At 42.5% G+C, this 22,734-nt stretch overlaps 1 protein-coding gene across 2 annotated transcripts in view; it reads left to right on the top strand.

Annotated features, from left to right (window-relative positions):
- The window catches only part of CNTNAP5 (contactin associated protein family member 5), a 293,336-nt gene that overhangs the window by 106,642 nt on the left and 163,960 nt on the right, over nt 1-22,734 (top strand). For both annotated transcript variants that reach the window (XR_013986401.1, XM_081005692.1), the window contains exon 4: nt 11,647-11,794. Coding sequence is in view for 1 of the 2 variants with exons in the window: in XM_081005692.1 (XP_080861818.1) it covers nt 11,647-11,794 (148 nt within the window). In the remaining variant the exon portion in view is untranslated. The remainder of the gene's footprint in view (nt 1-11,646; nt 11,795-22,734) is intronic.

Below are 22,734 nucleotides of genomic sequence, written 5' to 3'. Positions count from 1 at the left end.
CATTAAAAGATAAGGTTCACAATCTAATAGACAAGATATAAAAGAAAAACAAAATGGGAAGGGAAGAGGAAAGCAATCGACATCAGAGAGGTCTGGAGGGTGGCAATATGAAAACAGGCCTTTTCTATGGTGGCTCCACCTTTGTGGAATGCTTTCCCCAGGAAGGCTCGCCTGGCACCTTCATTGCATATCTTGAGGTGCCAAGGGAAAATGTTTCTTTTTAACCAGGCCTTGGGCTGATGAACATTCTATGTCCTTTTAAATGTGCTTGTGGGGGGAAGTTATTAGTTGTTGTTTTTTATGTCTTTTTTGTTCACATTTTGTAATTTGTGTTGGAAGCCACCCTATGATCTTCAGATGAAATGCAGTGCACTGGCTAAAACTATAGCTAAGGAAGCCTTTACCTTACTTTTGTGTGGCAGAGTTTTGTTCTTGACTCCCTGAGTAACACTATTAGTCTGTGCAAGTGAGATCTATAACAACATGCTGAGCTGTGTCCATAATGTGCTGCTGGATCTGATCTTCTTCTCCCCCCCCCCCCACGTGTTCTGTTGTTTATTCTGCTACTTTTGTCTCCCCCTCTTGTCCTTGCTTAATGATCTCCTCCATCTCCCATCTTGCAACAGATATTGAGAGGGGCTCCATTAAGAACAAATATAATTTTTGATGAAAGAAGTGGTCTCTGTGGCTGGAGCGCCTATGCTTTCCTTTGCTTGGTTCACCATTTATGGACGGGAGAGCCAAGCCATGGACACACACACTCTGGTAATCTCCAGGTTCATTCAGGGGGAGGGGGGAGGGGTGCTTGACTGACTCCTCCCTGCAGCTTACTTTCCTCTGCCACGTGAGTGTATACATGCACAGATTTTTGTGGGCACCTTTTAATTTTTTTGTAGTTCTGTAAACATCTGGGTTCAGCTGAGTATGCAGAGATAGTTTTGCTTCTCAGTGGGGCCACTTTGCCTACAAATCTGTCAGCCTGGCATTGATGAAAGATCCCCAACTCCTCTATCTATCACTAGCTCGCAATTTACCGTAACTGCCTTCCAGCAAGCCCTTCCAAATTATACCATATGTCACTTCCCACTTCACAAATCCGTTTGCACTCTGTAAAATAGTTCAGCATTGCCATCTTAGGAAAACTCTGTTATGCACCGTTCAGTAGTGGTGCAGATAGGCAACTTTAGAGGTTCTTGCAGGCTCCATTTTTAGATGGCAAAATGTATTTCTTTGTGTACGTCAAAATGCAGCTAGCTGGCAATCCTGCATTTGGTGTCCCTGCTAATTATTTTAAAACACTGGTTTCTTTCTCTTTTTTCTGACAGCAACCGTGGTGGTGACAGGGGGATGGTGAAGGGGGAACAGAAAATCAACCAACCCCATGCCTGCCCTGCAACCTCCCTTTCAACTTTCCTGTGTTGCAGATTGGAAGGGGTTTTGTGATCCTGCCCAGTGTCAGAGGAGCAAAGGAAAGCACAGGGAGGGTAGCAAAAGGTTTTGCAAGCATTTCACAGGGCACGGGGGACACTCCTTTCTATCTCCTATGTTGGTGGTAGAAGGGAGACACATGGGGCAGCTTAAAAAATCAGAGGTGGGAGGGAGAAGCGCATTCCATTCAATGGGAGCCATTTCCCCCCTCTTTGAGCAAGGCACACTCCTACTGCCTATCAGCTGATGGGCAGCTAACAGCAAATGAATAACAAGGAGTCCACTTTCAGCTCCTGGTTGTTCCTTTAAAGCCCTGCCCTTATTTGCTCACCCCAATATCATGTATGGCATCAGGTAAAGGGCAGGTGGATGTGGCTTCCCTGAAAATGCCTGGCCCACAGACTGGAGGTCCCCCACCCCAGCTTGTCTGCATCATGTTGTTCTTGTTGTAAAGATCCCTAGTGAATCATTCTGCATTCGTAAGGTTTGCTTTGGCTTCCCTTCAAATTGGCGGGGGTGGGGGAAGCTCAAAATAGAAATCTGCATCCTGTTAAAAATCACACTTCCCCACTCTCCCTCCCAAAAGTCAAGCACTATCACTTGTTAGTTTTAAGTACAGGGGAGAGAGATGGGGGGGGGGGGCAGAGAGAACACAAAACATATTGATTTAAATGCTAAGAGATGGCTGTGGGTGATGGAAGTTTAGGAGTCTTGAGAAAAGCACAGCATCAAATGGATTCTAGGTGTGAATCCTTGTTTGATGCATGACAATTTAATAACATAACAAAATTGTCCCCTTCAGTGACAAAAGCAGCATCCATGTTATCATCAACAACTAGTTGAATAGGAAGAGACTATTAATTGTGATTTTATTTATCAAGTAACTACAAAAAATAGGTGCTCTGCATAAAACAGGAATAATGGAGAAGCATAGCTCCATTGCTCAGACTTACAAACCAAGGCTAGTTCCTTGAGTTGCCTGTGCAAAGGGGTGCAAAATAAACTGAAGTTGAATCCTGATAAGACAGGCACTGTGAGTGAGAAATTCCTGGGTCTGGGAACAGGGAATTCAGAATGTGGTTGCACTCTCTCTCAAAAGGCAAGTTTGGGTGCTCTTGGGTCTGTCTTTGTCAATGGAAGCTCTAGTGACCTAAGTGACAAGGAGAACTTACTTCCAGCTCTGGCCAAGCTATTGTTGGCAATTTTATAATTGGATGACTAGAAGCCACTGATAGCGCAGGATGATGCAGCTATGTGGGACTTCCTACACACCTGCATATTGCTGGTGGTGAGGATAGGCAATGGCTGCTGATTAGTCAAGGTTAAGCTGTTGGTTTTTAGACCTATAAATCTCTAGAGAGTTTGGGATTGGGTTATCTCTGAGACTGCCTTTCCCCATATAATCTGTCCAGGTCAGTGTGATCTACCAGTGAATTGCTCCCAACAGTAGCATGAGCTAGTGAGGTTTGATTGGCTGGGGCTCAAAGGAGGGTACAATGTTTTAATATGAAAAGTGGTATATAAATAAATTAATAAAATGGGCACGGTCACTGGTCCTCCTTGATTACCTGGATAGTGTGCCTTGTTTTTGCAGGTTGTGTGTGGTGCCTTAAGTAGCAGCAGTGGTGCTGAGTTTTATTAGGAGTGTTAGTCAGTGGAGTCCTGTGGTCTCATGCCTATAGGAGATTGTGAGAAAACTTGTGTTTGCAATCTACCCTTCTCCTTTATTTTTAGCTTTGTATCAGCGGTTGTCAAGTTGGGGTCATGGTTATGGTGGAATCACAGTGCAACAATGGCATAGATCCATTAGTATTAATCTTTAGTGTAATGAGAGATGGAGAAAAACTGTTATTTATCTGCTTTCTCCACACCATGCATAATTTTAACACTTTGAAAAAGACACATAACCTCCCTTTCTACCTTTGTAGCTACACTTGGTTTCATAAAGAGATCAAATTCTAATCTAAATCTTTTTCCGTTATCTACTGGATATTTGAATACAGTGAAGAGTACTGGAAGACTGAGCTGTCCCAGCTGGTTTCATTTGACAGTATTTCTCCTGCAAACTTTTTCTCCATTCCAACTTTCCTTGATACTCAGTGCATTTACTCTAACCTGTGCTGGACTTGCATCAGCTATCCATTTGATAATGCCATGCTATCATATTTTGCTAAGGACCCAAGATCCTTGGATCTCAGGATCCAAGTTGCCCAAAACAATTTGCAGAAAACAAACATTTGTAACACTCTCATTCTAATAACAAACTTAGAAAGGTCTTCAACTAAGTTTTAACCAGATTAGACCTATTAAAATTAATGGATCTTTGGACCTATCTACTCTGAATAACCAGCAGGAACTGAGCCAAAACAAGAGGGTGTTATCAGAATGTTCCAGGGATCCCTGACATTTCTAGAAGTTTGAAATATCTTTTAAAAGCTAAAAAGGGCCAGCCACCTCAAAAACAACTATCCAACGAGGACTTAGTATTCTCAGTGGTAACTAGAAGCCACATGATTGTGAGTGTGGGGGGGAGGATAAAATGAAGGAAAGAGAGTGAATCAGCTTGCTTGAGCCCCAGGAGTCATCAACCTTTGGGGGCCAGTGGGTACATTCGGAATATTGTGAAAGTTATGTGGGCACCAGTCATAAAATGGCCGTCATGGGTATGGGGCATAACACAAAATGGCTACTGTGGGGACAACAAAACAGTGTACATACGTTACCTCACCAGGAACCCTATCTGTGTGCTGAAAAGAACCTATATCACCCCCCACCACCACACTCACTCACAGAGGTAAGCTTTTTGCACCTCTTCTCTCTTCCCAACTGAAGGGGGAGAGTTTCTAATCCTGGAATCCAGAGTAAAGAGGAACTGAGCACAAGGTTTTTGTGGGGGGTATACTGCATCATTTTGTTGGTGGTCCTACTTGTCAATATCTAAAACCTATTTACAATGATTTATAACTATTAAAACAAGTTATAAGTATTGTATGGAGAGAAAGCATGTAAGTGACTGCTTATTCTGTAAACTCAGCTCCAACTGAGAGTCTCTCTTGGTTTACACAGTAAAATACAACCATCTTAAAGAGGTAATATCCACAAAGTCATATTTCAAGGGAGCTTTTGCTGAGATTATTACCTGCGGAAATGCTGAAGACAGCTTTTCTAACGCCTCCTGAAAGTGTTGTGTTATACCTGCTTCTCTTTTTTCCGTTAGCCAAATGTCATTTGTAGATCCCACTTCACATGTCTCCCACTCTCACTTATGCTTAGGACATTTCTCATTTTAAAAAGATTGTCTGAAAACTTCTACACAGCTTCCTGTTGTTAAAAATTCAGCTATTGACAGGCATCAATAGGCACCTTGCAAGGTTTTGTGTTGATGCCTGGTGGTTACGTAATTAAAACTGTGCAGATGGAAGGAAGCAACAAAGCTTAAAATAATTCAAGAGGGAAAGAGTCTGGAGAAGAAAATGTGCCCACATGCCATCTTAAATAGGAGTACTTCAGTCTTTAATATCATACAATGTACTTAACACAGGATTTTATTGCTTATGGTATTTGTTATAACACAAAGAACTTCCAACTCAGGCTCATCCATGTGGCAGTTCCCTCCTGTGTAACAGGAAGTCCTCCTGAGTCCCTGAAAGGCTGCATAAGCACTGCCTGGGACTTAGACCTTATTGAGTGGACTCTGTCGCCTCAACACCCAGGGAGGCAGGATGTTTCTGGAAGGGAAGAGCAATATATTTTAAACTCCTGCGAGAAGGTTGATGTAAAGTTGCCAGAATAAACTGCTGGACTATTCATTCTGTACCAAGGTGCTCTTGAGTGGGACCACTGGCTCACTGTTGTGGGGTATTGTCTGTGAATCCAGGAAGGCTGCCTTAATGCACAGAGAGAGGCATCTTTGTCATTGTTGGGGGTAATGAAGAGTGTGCTGTAACACTGACTTAATCCATAATATAAAATGGGAATTGAACATCCCAGTGGCTGTGGCCACTTGTGCAAAGGGAGAGGAAGGTGGTGGGAATGAACAGAGGGGTCTTTGGATGTACCCCCACCCATGGAAGTCCAAAACACACCTTCTTATCCCCCCCCCCAACATGAACATATATAAGGTGAAAATGAGATTTCTTCTGGGGTCAAAATATTTCATAAGCACTTCATTATAATTCACTTTTCTTAAAGAGAATTTGGAATGCCAAGGATTTTAGCTCATTAAGTAGAGATGGATTCTCCTGAGGGAAATATCAAATTGACCCTTCTACCCCATATTCACTGCTATGGTGTTACTTTAGAGGTCTGACTAGAGGTGCTATCATACTGTAACCTGTAAAAATGCAGTAAGAGAATGATTTTTTTCCCCTCATTTGAATTTACTATAGTGTGGAATAAGAGAGATCTCCCTGGGGTCATCTCATTGGACAAAGCTGGCCAATTAATTTAAAAATATAGGAATAAGAAATACAGTGGTAGCTGGTTAACCTCTTACTGATGAGACTAATATGCAAAGGCTTTAAGCATTGCTCCCCACTGCTAGACACTAAACATATTCACCGCATTATTAAGAATACAATTGGCTCACACAAGGTTTATGTATAGACAGAGACCTGCCTTGTCTTGTTTACACAATGTAACTATAAGTTGGGGGCACTCAAATAGCCTCTTAGCTCCCACTAACATACTAGCTATGCTACTGATATCATGTTTTTGCAACTGTGTAAGGCACCCTTTGTGAGTACCTATGAATGAACCTATGGCTTGATTGAGTGATCCCCCTAAATATTATGTGTGTGCTCTGACCATTCTTAAGGCACTGATGGCACAAATGTTGCTGGTAAAGTTGAATGTGGTGTTAATGTATTATAATAGGCCAGGCCTAGATTGAGAACAGGGGGACGCGGGTGGCGCTGTGGGTAAAACCTCAGTGCCTAGGACTTGCCGATCGCATGGTCGGCGGTTCGAATCCCTGCGGTGGGGTGAGCTCCCATCGTTCGGTCCCAGCTCCTGCCCACCTAGCAGTTCGAAAGCACCCCCAAGTGCAAGTAGATAAATAGGTACCGCTTTATAGTGGGAAGGTAAACGGCGTTTCCGTGCGCTGCGCTGGTGCTGGCTCGCCAGAGCAGCTTCGTCACGCTGGCCACGTGACCCGGAAGTGTCTCCGGACAGCGCCGGCTCCCGGCCTCTTAAGCAAGATGAGCACGCAACCCCAGAGTCGAACACGACTGGCCCGTACGGGCAGGGGTACCTTTACCTTTACCTTTAGTCCTTTAATATGGGAAGCTGTTTTAAACCAAGTCAGGCCATTGGTCAATCTATTTAGCTCAGTAGTATTGACAGTGGCTTTCCGGGGTCTCAGACAGCAGACCTTACCCACTCCACCTGAAGATATCAGGGATTGAACCTGAACTCTCTGTATTCAAAGCAGATGCTTGACTACTAAGCAAAGGATGAATGTCTGTCTCCAACTAAGCACCTGCCCTGCTAGTTTGTAAACTCAAAGTAAGAGCTGAAGCCAGCTGAGAAGCCTAGCTGTCAAGGTGGAATATTCTGCTTAATCTGAGTTGCACTCTGAGATCACACAAAGTGCTCTCAGCCATGATTGCTTGAAACCATGTTCCATTAATTTCAATACAGTTTACTTCCGGCAAGGTATATTCTGGAATTTCAGTCTAAATCTGTGGTCATGCAATCGATGCCTGGGTATCATAACAAATTAAAAAATAATTATTTCATATGAGTATTACAAACTTTGGTGGTGCTAAAGAGAATTTGCTTTGCAGCAAAAACTTACATTGTTAGTATTTTGCTTGGGATTTGAAGCAGAGAACTTGTGTTATTTAGCAGCTCATAATGGGTGTTTCTGCTTGAGTGAATCATGTAATCAAAACACATTGAGATGGAGGGTAGTATCTTAGTGTAACCTTGTCAACTGGGGAAAATACTCCATTTTCTCTGCTTACGTCTTTAAAATGGCCAGACCTATACGTATGGCTCCAAATAAACAACCTAATTAACTAATTTAACAGCTACATATATTTGGCAAGCTTTCCAAACAACAAAGGTTTTTTGTGTGTTTTTTTAAAAATAAATGATATACTAAGCTTGTTATCCAATGCTATTTAGTGGTGGGTTGTTGTGGTTTTAATTACATTATCTGTATTGCATGATATTTTTGACAGAATTTGGGTAGGAGGAAGGAGACTATTTTCATTTTAGTGTAGATTAGATAATTTGGCAGGTTCTTTCTCATAGTCTTATAAGAATGTATATAAAATGTCAGGGAGCATTATTCCCAGGGTCCTACTCGAGTGTAGGATGAGGTCCTGACAGGTGTTTCCAAAGACCAAGAATTATCCCTAAAGCTGCGAGGAACATAGCTGCAGAAAGATAGAGTATAGCTTTTGGCATACTTAATTTCCATATCTTTTCCCCAGTCCATACATCTCTTTCTTGCTTCACATACATTTCTGTAGAATGGCCAGAGGCCCAGGATCCTCCATCTCAGAGAGGGGGACCATTAACAGCATGCAGGACACATTCTCTTCCAAGTAAGATTTCAGAGCCACATGTCAATTGCTGGCAGGGACAGAGCCAAATGTGGGTGGAGCAATGACTATACTATACTATACTGTTGTATAGTAAGCTATTCTACCCACCCACACCACTGTATTCCATCTAGGAAAGAAAGTCTATATCAAAGCTCAAGGACACATTTTAGCCACAGAGAATGGGAAGTGAGGCCAATGAGGTATGGGGCATAGAAAAAGAGAGTGTGGCTGAAGAAGTTGTGTGGCTTGGAGAGAGTTCTAAGGGAAAGGTAGAGACGGGGCAGAGCAAGGTGGGTGCGGTCTGCCCTGGGTGTCACCTCTGAGAGGGGTGACAAAATGCTGTGCGGCAGTCAACGTCTGTGAGAGATGGTGTGGTTTTGGCATGCGCAGGCTTCCCACTGCCAAAACATTCCACCTGCCTTATCACAAGGCACGCAATCTCTGCAAAAAAATGTCAACCACTCTGGCTTCCCCCCAAAAGCTTAACAACTCTGGCTCCCCCAAAAAATGAAAGCAAGTCAAACCATTTTTGCAGGCAAAATAAAAATAAAAATAAAAAAATCAATGGGAGGGGGGTGGCAAGAATTTTTTTGCACCAGGTACCACCTGACCTTGCTATGCCACTGGGTAGAGAAGCTTGGATGATTACAGTTGGCCCCTGGGCCTGAGGTTTCCCACCTCTGTTTTTAGGATTATCCTGTATGATAAACAGGTGTAACTTAAGCAGGAATAGCTTGCTTTTTAAGAAGGGGAACATTTTGACCTGCTAGCATGAAAAATATTCTACACAAATATGAAACTTACACGAGTTGTGTCCTCCTTTGCCACTGTTCATCCTACTTGTTGTCATCATGGCTGGCTGAGGCACCTTTTCAGGGTCAGATCAAATTAGGAACTCTTCAAACTGGCCCCTACCAGGGCCTGAGTGTCAGAGGGATAGGCCTGTAGCAACGTTAGAGGTGAAGAAAAGGTGAGGCAGCAATGTTCAGAATTAAACAATGTGACTTGCTTGGATGATAAGAAGTCCCAAGAAATCCCAGACTTTTATACCTAGGTAGATGACAGATCATGACTGTCAGCATTAAGGATTCCTGGTGCCCACTCATCATCAATCACAGCTCTGAATTCACTCAATGACTATAAACACAGAGCAGCCAGGCTGGCTCATTTTGCAGAAATTGCAAGAATTGCAAGAAAAAAAATGCATTTTTCTTTTTTAACTTTTTCTAAACCTTGTAGGCACTTAGGTTTTTTTAAAAAAAAATAAAGGTAAGAATTTGAGCTCAGAAATTATTTATCCTTCCTATCTGCCTTTCCATACCCCACCCCACCCTGTCCAATACCTTTGCTGAAGCTCAGGATATTTATCAGTATCCATCCAGCCTTGCTGGGAAAGTGATTCTGAACTCAGGGTGTCACCATTCTGCCTTTAAAGCCCTGAGCCTGTAGCCAGCTTTGTCTTAGAGTTATATAGCTGTAAGATATGAAGTAATAAACCAAATATACTACTTCACAAGGTGCAAAGAGTTTGGTAGGCCTGCTTCTTAAAGTCAGTGATCCCAGCATAGTCAAATGGATCGTAGAATTTTGCATATGCAGTAAATCTCATTGGAATTAATTACACTTTTCACGTGCAGCATTTCAGCCTCAATTAGTGGGTGTGAAGTGGCCTGTTTGTTCAGTGGAAGGCAGTGGGCAGAGTTATGCCTCTGCACTTTCTTGCATTAGGAATGCAACAGTGCAAATTAAAAAACATCTGTGATGTGAGGATCTGCACCTCCCTAGTCTTTCCTTTTCCTTCGGTTCAGCTCACCTCTGTGACTTTGGCAGGAGAGAAAGCATTAGCAGCCGCTTGAAATAACTCCCTGGGAAAGCAGTTAACCTCCAGTCTGTTGACGCACCGTTCGTGTTGGTGTGCCAACTCTCCTTCCTTCCATTTACAGTTCAGACCTGTCCCATTACCTGCCTAATAAAGTGAGAGGGAAGATAATCGCCAAAGTCATTATGGTAGCCAGCTTGTGCAGATCTGTGAAGATGCCATGACTTTGGCGTCCTGGGGCTTGTGCTATCAAGTGAGATAGACACATCAGCCAGTGCCTAATGCTGCCACTTAATTTATTATGCCTTGATGAGTGGACAGTCTTTTTTTCCAAGGGAACCTTTCGTCCCCTCATGTGTAGCTGCAATGTTCTTTCTGCTTTTTACAGATGCTTTGCCAAAGGTTGAGGAATGGAGGAGATTGTCTGTCTCCTATCAGCATCACTGCAGACACACATTAATCCCAGTTTAAAGACAAAAATGTTTCACACAGCAGCACACACCCTTTTAATGGATTCTGATATTAACAGGTTAAAGCGTAGCTAAATGAACAGCATCCTAGATTTTAATAGTTTTTGACTTGTGATCACGACTATTGTGTGGGGCAAGGCTATATATTTGTTGTTTGTTGTTGTTTAGTCGTTGAGTCGTGTCCGACTCTTCGTGACCCCATGGACCAGAGCACGCCAGGCACTCCTGTCTTCCACTGCCTCCCACAGTTTGGTCAGACTCAGGCTATATATTACCTTGAGACTATTGCTATAGGCATAAGTCTATCTACGTGCCATCTTCAATTTTAGGTAATATGTAGTCTAGCCATATTATGTAACTTCCAAATGAAGCAATCACAGAACTATATAATTGTAGAGTTGGAAGGGATCCTGAGAGTCATCTAATCTAAGCCCCTGCAATGTAAAAATCACAACAAAAGCATCCATGACAGATCACCATCCAACCTCTGCTTAAAAACCTCTAAGGAAGAAGAGTTCATCACATTCTGAGTGATTCCATTCCACACAACAGTTCTTACTGTCAGAAAGTTCTTCCTGGTGTTTAGTCAGAATCTCCTTTCTTGTAACTTGAAGCTCCACCTTCCTTGTGACAGCCCTTTAGATGTTTGAAGACAGCTGTCATATCTCCTCTCAATCTCCTCTCTTCCAGGTTACAAATACCCAGCTCCTTCAACAATTCTTCATAAGGCTTGGTTTCTAGACCCCTTATCTGCACATGTTCCAGCTTGTCAAAATCCTTCTTAAATTGTGGTTCACAGAACTGGAGACAGTACTCCAGGTGACCAAGGCAGACTAGAGTGGTACTATTGCTTCCCTTAATCGGGACACTATACTTCTGTTGATGCAGCCTAGAATAGCATTAGCTTCTTTTGCTGCTATGTCACACTGTAGGCTCATGTTAACCTTGTGGTCTACTGAGATCCCTAGATCCTTTTCACATGTATTAGCATGACTTATTTTTTAGAAACCCATGCTGGGTCTTAGTAATCAAAGCATCCTTTTCCTAGTGCTGACAGGCTGACCATTTAGTGATATGTTCTAGGACCTTTCCTGATATTGACTGGTCAGTAGTTACTAGTAGGGTCTGTATTGTGGAAGACCCTCCATGAATATTCTACCCTGGCAGCTACATCACAAGATTTCTTTTTTTTACCCAGGAATTTTAATCTGCTGTAATTCTTAGTTTTGCTTTTTATATACTCCCTTTGCTTTTTATATACTCCCTTGATGTTGGCTTGTACATTATCCTGAAATCCCTCAAAGGCGAAGGGTGGTAGATAAATGTTTTAAATAAGGAAAAATTCCATAACTTAACCAATTCTATTTCTTTGCAGGTCTTCCAAGGGAACAGCAATGCTGACAGTGTCATGCAGCATAAGTTTCTGCACTCAGTGAAAGCTCGTTTTGTGCGCTTCATTCCTTTGAAATGGAGTCCAAGTGGGAAAATTGGCCTGCGGGTTGAAGTTTTTGGGTGTACATACAGTAAGTATTTCCTATGATTTGGCAGAAATGCCACATTTCTACTGAACTGCTGGGTACCACATTGTAAACTTTCCTCTGTTTACAACCTCTGTTGCTAGACCATTGCACTCACTGCATAGCTACAAACTGAACCTGTCACCAGATGTATACTCAGTAGGAAACTGTAGTCACTGCCACTCTCTGACAGTGTAATGCCACCCGCGAAACAGCTGCTTGTCTCATTTGCCCTTTTAGCAATGTGTTGAATGGCCTACAATGTTGCAGAATTATAATATATGCAAGCACAACCATTTTTAAAGTTTAATTTCTTCTGCTGCAGATGGGCGAATCAGCCTTAAATTAATTTTTAATAATGGAGAAACATGTGCCTGTGATTGCCTTTTATTATATTCTAGTCATGACTATTTAAAAACACAGCAAAATGCCAGCGTAGCAAGTTGTTACTGAAATAGTTTTATTCTAGAAAGAAATGTTTTCTTAATAAGCAATCAACTGAAGTTTTATTTGCATAAGTGTATTGTAGAAGCTGGAGCTTTAAGATAGATGCCCATTAAAATGCCAGATGAAGATGAAAGTTTCAAGCGTCCCAAAGACTGGGGAAAACAGAAATACCATTTAGTTAGGAGTGCCCTGAGTTGGGAAAAGGTGGGTAGATATGAAAGTCAAATAATCAAAATTCAGATTTCAAAGTTTAACTCTAACCTTGTATAATTAAAAGGTTCAAAATTGCACTGAGGATTCTTAGTATGTTAACCTGAATGCACATAAAATCCATTCTTCTGAATGTGAGAAGGCTGAAGTGGAGTTGGTACATGCAAGGATATTGTGAGCAAGGCTTGTGGAAGTGTTTGCAACCCTCTCCCTCCTCTAAGATCACACATGTTCAACTTGAACGCCTGAATAGAGCCATTGTCGCCAGTGATGAAATAATGTGTGTTTCCCTCTGAATAGATCAGCACATAGAAATTGTTTCAGTTACCTTTGCTCTGTACTCAGAAGTGCCAGCTGAACAAGGGGAAGTGGTACAAACTGTGTGGGGGGAGTCAGTAACCATCAGCTCTTAAAAACTGGGCCTGGGAGAAAAAACAGCTTCCTGAAGACAATGAAAAATAGGTTATGAAAACTCCTTAGTAGTCTTGAGTTCTTGTCTCCCCCGGGTCCATTGTTGAGAGGCTCTTTGGGAAGGGAAAGACTGCACTGTACCAAGTATGTATGTGTGGGGTGTAGGGAAGCCAGCTTGAACAGTTTTAAAAGAGGATTAGACAAATTCACAGAGGCTAAGGCCATCATTGACTGCTAGCCATGATGGTTATGCCCTGCCTCCATGGTTAGAGGCAGTAATGTTTCTGAAAACCAGTTTCTTGAAAGCCCCAGGAGGGCAGAGGGCTCTCATGCTTAGACTCTCCTTGCAGGTTTCCTGCAGGCATCTGGTTGGCCACTGTGAGAACAGGATGCTGGACTAGATTATGATGATTAAGATTAAAATTTGTATACTGCTCTGTACCCCCAAGTCTCAGGGCAGTTCACATTGGCCTGATCCAGCTCTTTTTATGATCCTTTTATGTCCTGCTTTTTTGTGAAGAGACTGTGTTGTGCTGAGCAGCAGAGAATAATCAGCTTCAACATGCTCCTATTGCCTGTTCCCTTTCCTCTTTGCCTTCTTCAAAGGAAGGATTTTTACAAAAGGTCAGTCAGGCTATGCTAAAGGGATAGGTATTTTTTTTTTAACTTAGAGGACTAATGATTCTTGATCTCCACATATTCTTTATTGTTGCTTTCAGGGCTAAAATAAGAGGAAAGTCTTGTATCTGACAGCCTAATGTTGTCAAAGAAGAGGAAACAGAAGGGGAAACAAGGGCAGAAGGATTGTGGACGAGCAAATAATATTACTGCAGAGTGCAAATATTTGGTAACATTGGCAGGAGGTGAAAGGTTTGAGGAAAGCTTTGCAAAAAAAACCCCAGTAATAACAGAAGTAAGTCCTTTGGCCGGAGGCAAGCTGGAAGTACATCTAGAATCTTTCTGTATTCCAGTGTTTCCTGGTAGAACAGGACTAGTGACATATCTAGTACATCAAAGTGCCTCTCTCTCTCTCTTTTTTTTAAGGTGACCCGTGGTGTTCCCACCCAAAAATGTGTCTGATGTTGTCAGAGACTAAGAGGATTTGAAGTGCGTGGTGGGGGCAGGGGACCAGGAGAGTGACCCAAGAGAGGGGACCAACAATTTATGGGGTTTGATGCCGCTCGCAAGGCAGGAGCCAGGACAGGGTTGGGGAGAAAGAGTTTGAGATGGAGGAAGACGCTCTAGATGAGGCAGAAGAAGAGGCTTTTCAGCCTGCAGATGGGTCAGTACACTCCCCACATCCTCCTCCGTACTGTCCCCTAGAACCAGGAGGAGCTTGAAGCAGGAATAGCAGTAGTAACTTCCGAGCAGGAGAAGTCAGGGAAGGGTATATAAAACATCAGGGGGGAGATGTCTCCTGTTACTGCAACTGCTCCTCAGGGTCTAGACAGGTGTCATACATAATGTCAGGTTTGGGGCAAGTATGGACATGACTGTCAAGGAACAATCAGAGTCTTAGCACACTCCTGATTCCTTTCTGGCAAGCAAGACTTGCTGTCAACACCAGTCAGCTGATTGGCACCAACAACAAGTCTCTGGAATCATCTCTGCAAATGAGTTCCTGATGGTGAACTGCATAGTGCAGCCACTCACTACCTAAAGTGGGCTTGATCTCAGCACCCATAGCTGATCAGTGCTAACAAAAAGCAGACTTGGGATTGTTGTTTACAAGCCAACAATACAAAAGTTGTTCCCCTCAAGCAGCATCTACAAAGAGGGGGAAAAATACTTTGGGCACCATTGTGCTGTCAGGTGGCTGACAGCTATGTTCGCCTATTAAAATAGCCCACAGGGTGGTAGTGGATAGGGGTGGTTGGAAGATATTCCCCACCCCTGCTCTATAACGTGGCCAAAACCTTTTCTATATCTAGAGAGCAATTGTGACAAAACTGGACATAACCCTAGTATGGACTGCAGGAACGGTGAGGTCTCTCCCACTAGAGATATTTCAGAGTCTGCTGGCTTTTTCCTTTCTTTAAATCTCAAGTGCACAGAAAATGAAAAGTGATGAGCTGGACAAGGGAATAAAAGGGAACCTGATTGTGAATTAATTAGAAGAGCAGTTGGGTGACTGCCAAGCTGTTACTGTTTGTTTAGGAGCAAAGCCAGGAGAACAGGGCTTTGAGTTAAGTGTCTCATTAGAACACCAAGGGTAAAAGCAAAGCATGTGTTTCATTAGATGCACCCTCTCCTGATCATGTCATGTCATTTTGCTTAAAAAGCCCTATATACTTATGCAGTAGACAACCAATCTGAAATGTATTGAAATGTATGGATCAAGATGAACAGTGATCGAAACCACAAGTATTGATCTGACATTTTTGCATGGATGTGTCATCGGAATCTCAAGATCAATATGCCCAACACCAAAATTATAATATTTCCTTCCAAGCTTTCATTTTCTTATTCACTCTCTTCAACCATTGGCAACATCACCACCCACTTTGTTAATCAGGCACGAAGCCTTGCTTGTATCCTTTCTCTCCTTTTCTTCCATATTATGACCATTACCAAATCACATTACTTCTGTTACAAAAATGTAGCTCTCCTCTCTGTTCTCTCAGCAAAAACTACCACCAATGTCTTTTTAGCCTTCTGACATTTTTTCTTCCTAGTCTCCCATTATCTCACCTTGATCTGCTTACGCGCCTGTTTTCAACAGTTCCATGCAAAAATTGTGGACCTCTCCCATTGTTCTGACCACATGACACCCTTTCTTTAAAAATGTACGCAGGCTTCCTCTGTCAAACTCTCTGTGGTCTTGTCCCCCTTTACTCTATGCACTTAAACCACATTCCCAACATTATTTGCCTATTACTTTCATCCATCAAACTCTATCAGTTCCCCTAGGGTCTCATGAAACAAACTCTGCCCTTATGCATGAAATTGTTTCTCACAAGCCCTCTGTACAATTGTTCCCCTTATTTCCTTCAAATGCTTCTTCAACGTTTACTTTTTTTAATGGAGCTTTTGGTTACTTGGTTCAAACACCAATCTGCCAATAAGAGTAAATACATACAGTTGATATAATTATGTGTTCTTCTCCTTTTCCTCCCTTTCCTGTCTTTTCCTATATTTGTTTTTAGGTTGTAGGCTCCTTGCAACATGAACCTTTCAAATCAGTTATTTGTAAAGTGTCATGTACACAGATGGTGTTGCAATAATAATAACAAGTATTATAATAAGGATAATAAGGATAATGCAGTAGTAGTAGCAGCAGCAGTAGTAGTAGTATTGCACTATAGTTGTCTTAGAATGGAGCATATCATCCAGAGTTCAGCTGCTTATCTGAGGGAGAGTTGCAAAATTTGCTCATGTTGCCTTTCTTTCTTTCTTTCTTTCTTTCTTTCTTTCTTTCTTTCTTTCTGCAACACCCTTTGGTGTTATTCCCAACACTCAATTAAGATTAACTAAATAGAGAGAGGAGCCATATGCACTAGGTCTACCCACTCACCGTGGCCCCAATACTCTCCTTGTTATTTTGGTTCACGGGGGGGGGGGGGGGAGCCTGCATGCATTCAAGAGGCTTCCCATTTATTGACAGCAGATGGATAATGCAGGAGGAGGGTTGGCAGAACTTTTGGGGTGGGGCCAGCATGCCTTGCATGCACTCTGTTTATTGCTCCATACAAACTTGAATTGCCTGAACAAGGCTATAGATTTTCCAGGGTAACATATCGTTTTGTTTTCTGTGTTAAAGTAAAAAGAAAAGAAAAGAAAACCTGGCCAACAAGACTATATACAGAACAAATGCAGAAACCATTTACTCCCTAATCCCAAACAGCAATCTGATCATGATGACAAGACAAACAACCAGAGTTATATCAGAGGACAAGTGGAGACAAATGGCAAGCTGATTGTTTGGGATGCCTGGAGGGAAAACAGGTTATCATTACATTTCAGAAAGGTCTTGTTAGCTTTATCACTGGCAAATTCTGCTGACCAATGGCAGCATTTTTTTTTTTAATGGGAAGAAATTGATGGCCACACTTCAAATGCTGATTGTATTCTACAACTTACATCGTAGTCTAAAAGCATCAGCACAATCCAGCATAAATTCTGCTAACTGACTAGGAAGAAGTGTATGTAAGGGGGAGAGAGAGAGAGAAAGAAGGGGAGGGGAGGGGAGGAGCATTGCAGTTCAATGACTGCAGGAAACTCTTTGCTTTCAGAAGTTAGGAAGCCTGCCTTCACCTTGTGCTTTCATATTATGCTTTTGGAGAAAATGATTGTGCAAACCTCCCTTATCCTACCTCTTCTTTTCCTGCACTGATTGTGTCTTTCATGCCATAAAATAAAATTAATGTACTGGAGAGAAATGCTTATGAACTGAAAGCAGTGATAGCTGAAGTCTTCATAGCAGAGTAAGAGAAAATGGATAAAGTAACTCTCGGGATCAGCCTGGCTGAACAAGAAACCTATGGCAAACCTTTAGGGATGCCAGAAATCTGAGTATCCTCTGTGACATTGCAGGGATCCTGGAGTGTGACTTGGAGTGTTCATGAGGTACAGCTACTTTGAGGGGGGATTGAAAAAATATCACAGACCATCATTAGTATCAAACTCATGCCTTAGTTGCAGTAGAACTCCTGAGTCCTGTGATCATCCCACCATGTTGGCTGCTAATTCTAGGTCTGAAAAGCCTCAGGGCAACTCCCCACTCCACACCCAAAAATCCCCAGCGCGGTCTGAGCATCCTCAGTGGCCACAAAATGTTGAGCTCCAGTTGGAAAATAAAAATTAGGGAAGGGGGACTAGAATGTGCTTCTAATATCTGTGAGGAAGACACAGTTGGCTGGCTGTCAACTTGAACAGGAACACTCCTACTAGGAGGTGAGTATATTCTGACACACACACACACACACACACACACACACATATCTTGCAGGTCACACTTGTTTCTACTTCTGCACACTTTGCCTAAGTGTTCCAGTGGTCCTCCCCGCTTTGTCAGAATAAATTTCTGATTTCCACTCCCTTAATGGGAGTTGATGCCATTTTTTTCTTTTCAGAAAGTCATCTTTTTAAGCTTTGCTTCATCTCCAAACTGCATGAAGTGTATGGTTTTTGACATGTAAGAAGTTCTTATTATGTTTAAGTAGAAGCCAGTGATTTGTTGTCATGCAAACTGTCACTGATGACTTCTGAATGTCACGAGTGCTAGCTTTGTAGGTGTCATCTGTTTGTTTTGCTTAGGGTTCTTCATTCCCCCACAGATTTCATGTCAACAGTGAAGCAGAAGTCTGACATAATGTACTCCCCCACCACATGACAATGCTGCTCTACTGAATCCATGTATACAGAAGGATGAGAACATACACAATATGCCGTTGCCAAGTAACAACAAACCATTAAAACTTGTAGTAAAGTTAACCCCACTCCACCTTTGGTTTATAGGAAGCTCTTCTCTGCCTTGTCATTGGACAGACATTGCATTTCTGCATTCAATTCCCACTACCCCTTAGTAGGGATGGGCAAATCGGCCAGTTTTGGTTTCTCTCAGGGCTCATCCAGACTGCCTTTTGTGCCACGTTTCTAGGCACAGCTCCAGGATTTTTTGTTTTTGTTTTGTCCTGGCACTTTCCTTGGGAAACCCCATATTTTACCACTGAATCAGAGCAAACAGCAATTGGATTTTCTGTGGATTGTCATTTCCTCTGATTCAGCAATAAAAAATGGGTTTTCCCAGAGAAAGTAGTGGGACAAACAACAATGATAACAACAACAACACTTGGACCCCCATCGTGCAGCCCGGACACTGAGGTCCAGCTCCGATGGCCGTCCCTCACTGCGAGAAGTGAAGCCACAGGGAACCAGACAGAGGGCCTTCTCGGTAGTGGCGCCCGCCCTGTCGAACACCCTTCCATCAGATGTCAAGGAAATAAACAACTATCTGACTTTTAGAAGACAGCTGAAAGCAGCCCTGTTTAGCTAGCATGGGTAGGCAAGCTAAGGCCCGGGGGCTAGATCTGGCCCAATCACCTTCTAAATCCGGCCCGCGGACAGTCCGAGAATCAGCGTGTTTTTACATGAGTAGAATGTGTGCTTTTATTTAAAATGTTATTTATGGGGCATAGGAATTCGTTCAATTTCCCCCCACAAAATATAGTCCAGCCCCCCACAAGGTCTGAGCGACAGTGGACTGGTCCTCTGCTGAAAAAGTTTGCTGACCCCTGCCCTAGTTGTATGAAGACATTATTTGGCTGGAAAACTGTGTTGCGAAATTTGCAGAAGTGCAAAATTCAAGGGGTGGTTGTGTTTTGGTACACATGGTCAGTTTAGGTAAGCTCACCTTTAGATGTGAATTGAATTTCTCCCACAGTAAGTCAGGCTGGTGCCATTCACCTTATTTTGAATCAAAATCGGCTCACTAAAACCCTTTCTCTGCCTTGAAATGAAAAATGGCAATTCTTACTGGTATGGTGCAGAAAAACCACAACTTATTCCTTGTCAGTATCCGGGGGATTATTTTCATTTCCCCTCTCATTTGGAAATAACCAGTCACCAACTGATGGATTTTATTTTATCTTTTTGCTGGAGTGATGGGGTGGGTAAGCAGAGTGTTAAGAAAAACAAATAGGGAATAAGCACCAGAAGATTGAATGTGATGCAAAAAGCACAAAAATTGTACTGGTTAATATCATAATTGCATCTTAAAAGAGCAAGAAGGCAGTCTGGAAAAAAAAGATGTGAATGTAGATGTATTGTTTCAAAGTAGTAAAAAATTAGATTGTGAGCACCGTTAAAGCCCATTCACAGCCCTCATTCCCTCAAAGAATCTGGGACACCGTGGTTTAAGCATTGCTGGGAACTGTAACTACTGACCCAGAACTCATTGAGGGAAATAATATGCTTCAAGTGTGTTTTAAAGGTACAGTATTTATACAGTTATAGGCTGGGTAAGACCTGCCATGCAAGGGGAGGATTCAGGTGCCACCATCAGTGGGGAATAAAAAAAGGCCAGAATTTGTATCTGAATGGTGCAGGATGACTTTTTAAAGAGATGGCCCTCTGTAAATAGGTCGAGGGATGGTCACTATTTGGTCTCTGCTTCAGGCAGCGGAATATACTGATTTGACACTGAACTTGAATGCACAAATATTTTCAAAGACTACAGAATCCCTAAAGATTTGTAGGCTTGACCATGTAGTATTGAAATTATTTTATTCTAGATGGCTGCTGTGCCTCAGTTCTACCAAATCAGATAATAGGATCAAGGTTTTGTATCTTTATGAATTCTGAGAAGTTGATGTCAAATATAGCTGCTAAAGGGAGAAGGCTGGGGCATTATGTGACTTGATGTGGCTGCAGCTATCATTGCAAAGAAATGCTTTTGTGCAGAAGTTCACACAGTTTTGCACATGCCACCACAAACATCAGAAGAAAAAGATGGTGAAGACATGGCCTATCCAATTTGTGCATTAACAATTCACCCATGTGAGGATACTGATTTTTAGCATTGTAGAGTATTCAAAGACCTTTGCCAAACATGAGCTCGTGATCTATACATGAGAAAGGCAAGAGAAGTCCACATACTGCAGATTGGGACTGGGAGTGAGAGGTAGCATGTTGCCTAAGGCTATGTATTAAGTTGGTGGACAGGCAAGATTTTAATTTAGGGATTCCTTACTTAAGAACTACAGTGGAACCTTGGTTCTTGAACTCAATCCATTCCCAGAGTCCGTTCAACTCTTGAAACCATTCGAAAACTAAGGTGCAGCTTCTGATTGGCTGCAGGAGCTTCCTGCACTCAATCGGAAGCTGTGTTCGAAAACCAGAACACTTACTTCCGGGTTTTCGGCTTTCAAAAGCCAAAACATCTGAGTGCCAAGGCGTTTCGAGAACCAAGGTAGGACTGTAATGAACATACAAGAGCCCTGCTGGATCAGACCAAACACTCATCTAGTTCAGCATCCTTTTCTCTCTCTTATACTTCCTACAATATTGTATGACATCATAGTCATTGATATCATTATCTTCCATTACCTTGTCCAATCCCCTTTTAAAGCCATCCAAGTCAGTGGTCATCACTAAGGGCTTTTTCCAATTATATTTTATTGGTCATCACTATGCTTTGTGGTAACACATTCTGTAGGTTAAGTATGCAGGACGTGAAGTAGTATTTCCTTTTGTCTAACTGGAATCTTCCAACATGATTCACGCTCTAATTAGGCTATGCTAGGAGATGTCCCAGCACCCCTAACGGCTCACTTTGTGTAAAGGAAATGTTCTCAAATGTTAACCTAATGATATATGGCTCAGATTAAGATTCATTATATATATGTGGCTCAGGTAATGACCTTTTTTGAAAGGGATGCCTAGAACAATAATAGAATCATCGAGTTGGAAGGCACCCTGGTATCATGTAGTCCAACATCCTGCATTGCAGGAATCTCAGCTAAAGCATCCATGACAGATGGCCACCCAACCTCTGTTTAGAAACCTCCAAGAAAGGGGAGTCGGTCCACTGTCGATCAGCTCTTACTGTCAGAAAGTTATTCCTGATCTTTAGCTGGAAACTCCTTTGTTGTAACTTGAAGCCACTGGCTTCAACTTGAAGAGACATATGAACATCATACAATAGTTTTGTGGATTATTGACCCAAGGAAAACATGTCTGGTGCTATCATTGTTGCAATTAGACACCAGGCTAAAATATATTTTTTACTTGGTAGTTACGTTAGCCTATACTGTGGTGCTCATCTCATTATGGGGTGCAGTAGAACTTGTCATTATTTTTGCTGTTGGGAATTTTTGGAATTCTGTTATTCTACATGGCTTCACATTGTATTTTTTTTGTATATTTTATCTGTATTTTATCCTGTTGAGTTGCCTTTGAGACCTGTTCTGTATGGGAACTGTAAACCCTGGATGACTGCTGAAGTAAGGTCACTCTTGAAAGCCCGCGACTCTGCCTTTAAGGCAGGGAACATAGATATATACAGAGGGGCAAGAACAAAGCTCAGGAAAGGCATTAAGGTGGCAAAACAACAACACAAGCTTCAAGTGGAGAATTGCTTAGCCGATAACAACATAAAACAAGTGTGGCAGGGACTGCAGCACCTAACCAACTATAAGGGCTATACGAGGAACATGGTTAAGGCTAATGACTCGTTGGCAGAGGAGCTGAATATCTTCTTCTCCCGCTATGAGGTTAAAAGATCTGGTATAGTAGCTCCTGCCCTCCAGCCTATAAATTCTCAGCCATTCATTCTATATGACCATGAAGTGAAAGCTGTGTTGAGGGCGGTGAATCCCAGTAAAGCTCCTGGTCCAGATGGGGTGCTGGGGATTGTGGTAAATAACTGTGCCGATCAACTAGCAGGGGTTCTGACAAGGATTTTTAACATCTCTCTGCAAATGGCTTGAACAGGGTGTTTGACAAACCACCTACACCCATGGAAACATGCCTCTGAGCTTCTCCTCATCAGTCCACCATCAAAATGCATTAGAGAGACAGGTGCTAGAGAGACTTTTCAGAAGTGGCCTCAGCTTTGGAACTCTCTCCCAAAATAAGTAAAGGTAAAGGGACCCCTGACCGTTAGGTCCAGTCGTGGACAACTCTGGGGTTGCAGCGCTCATCTTGTTTTACTGGCCGAGGGAGCCGGCGTACAGCTTCCTGGTCATGTGACCAGCATGACTAAGCCGCTTCTGGCGAACCAGAGCAGCGCACGGAAACACCGTTTACCTTCCCGCCGGAGCGGTACCTATTTATCTACTTGCACTTTGACGTGCTTTCGAACTGCTAGGTTGGCAGGAGCAGGGACCGAGCAACGGGAGCTCACACCTTCGTGGGGATTCGAACCACTGACCTTCTGA

This window comes from Podarcis pityusensis (assembly GCF_964106645.2).
Source record: "Podarcis pityusensis genome assembly, chromosome: 1".
In the NCBI taxonomy this organism is placed as follows: domain Eukaryota; kingdom Metazoa; phylum Chordata; class Lepidosauria; order Squamata; family Lacertidae; genus Podarcis; species Podarcis pityusensis.
This window is presented reverse-complemented; position numbering and strand designations above follow the sequence as displayed.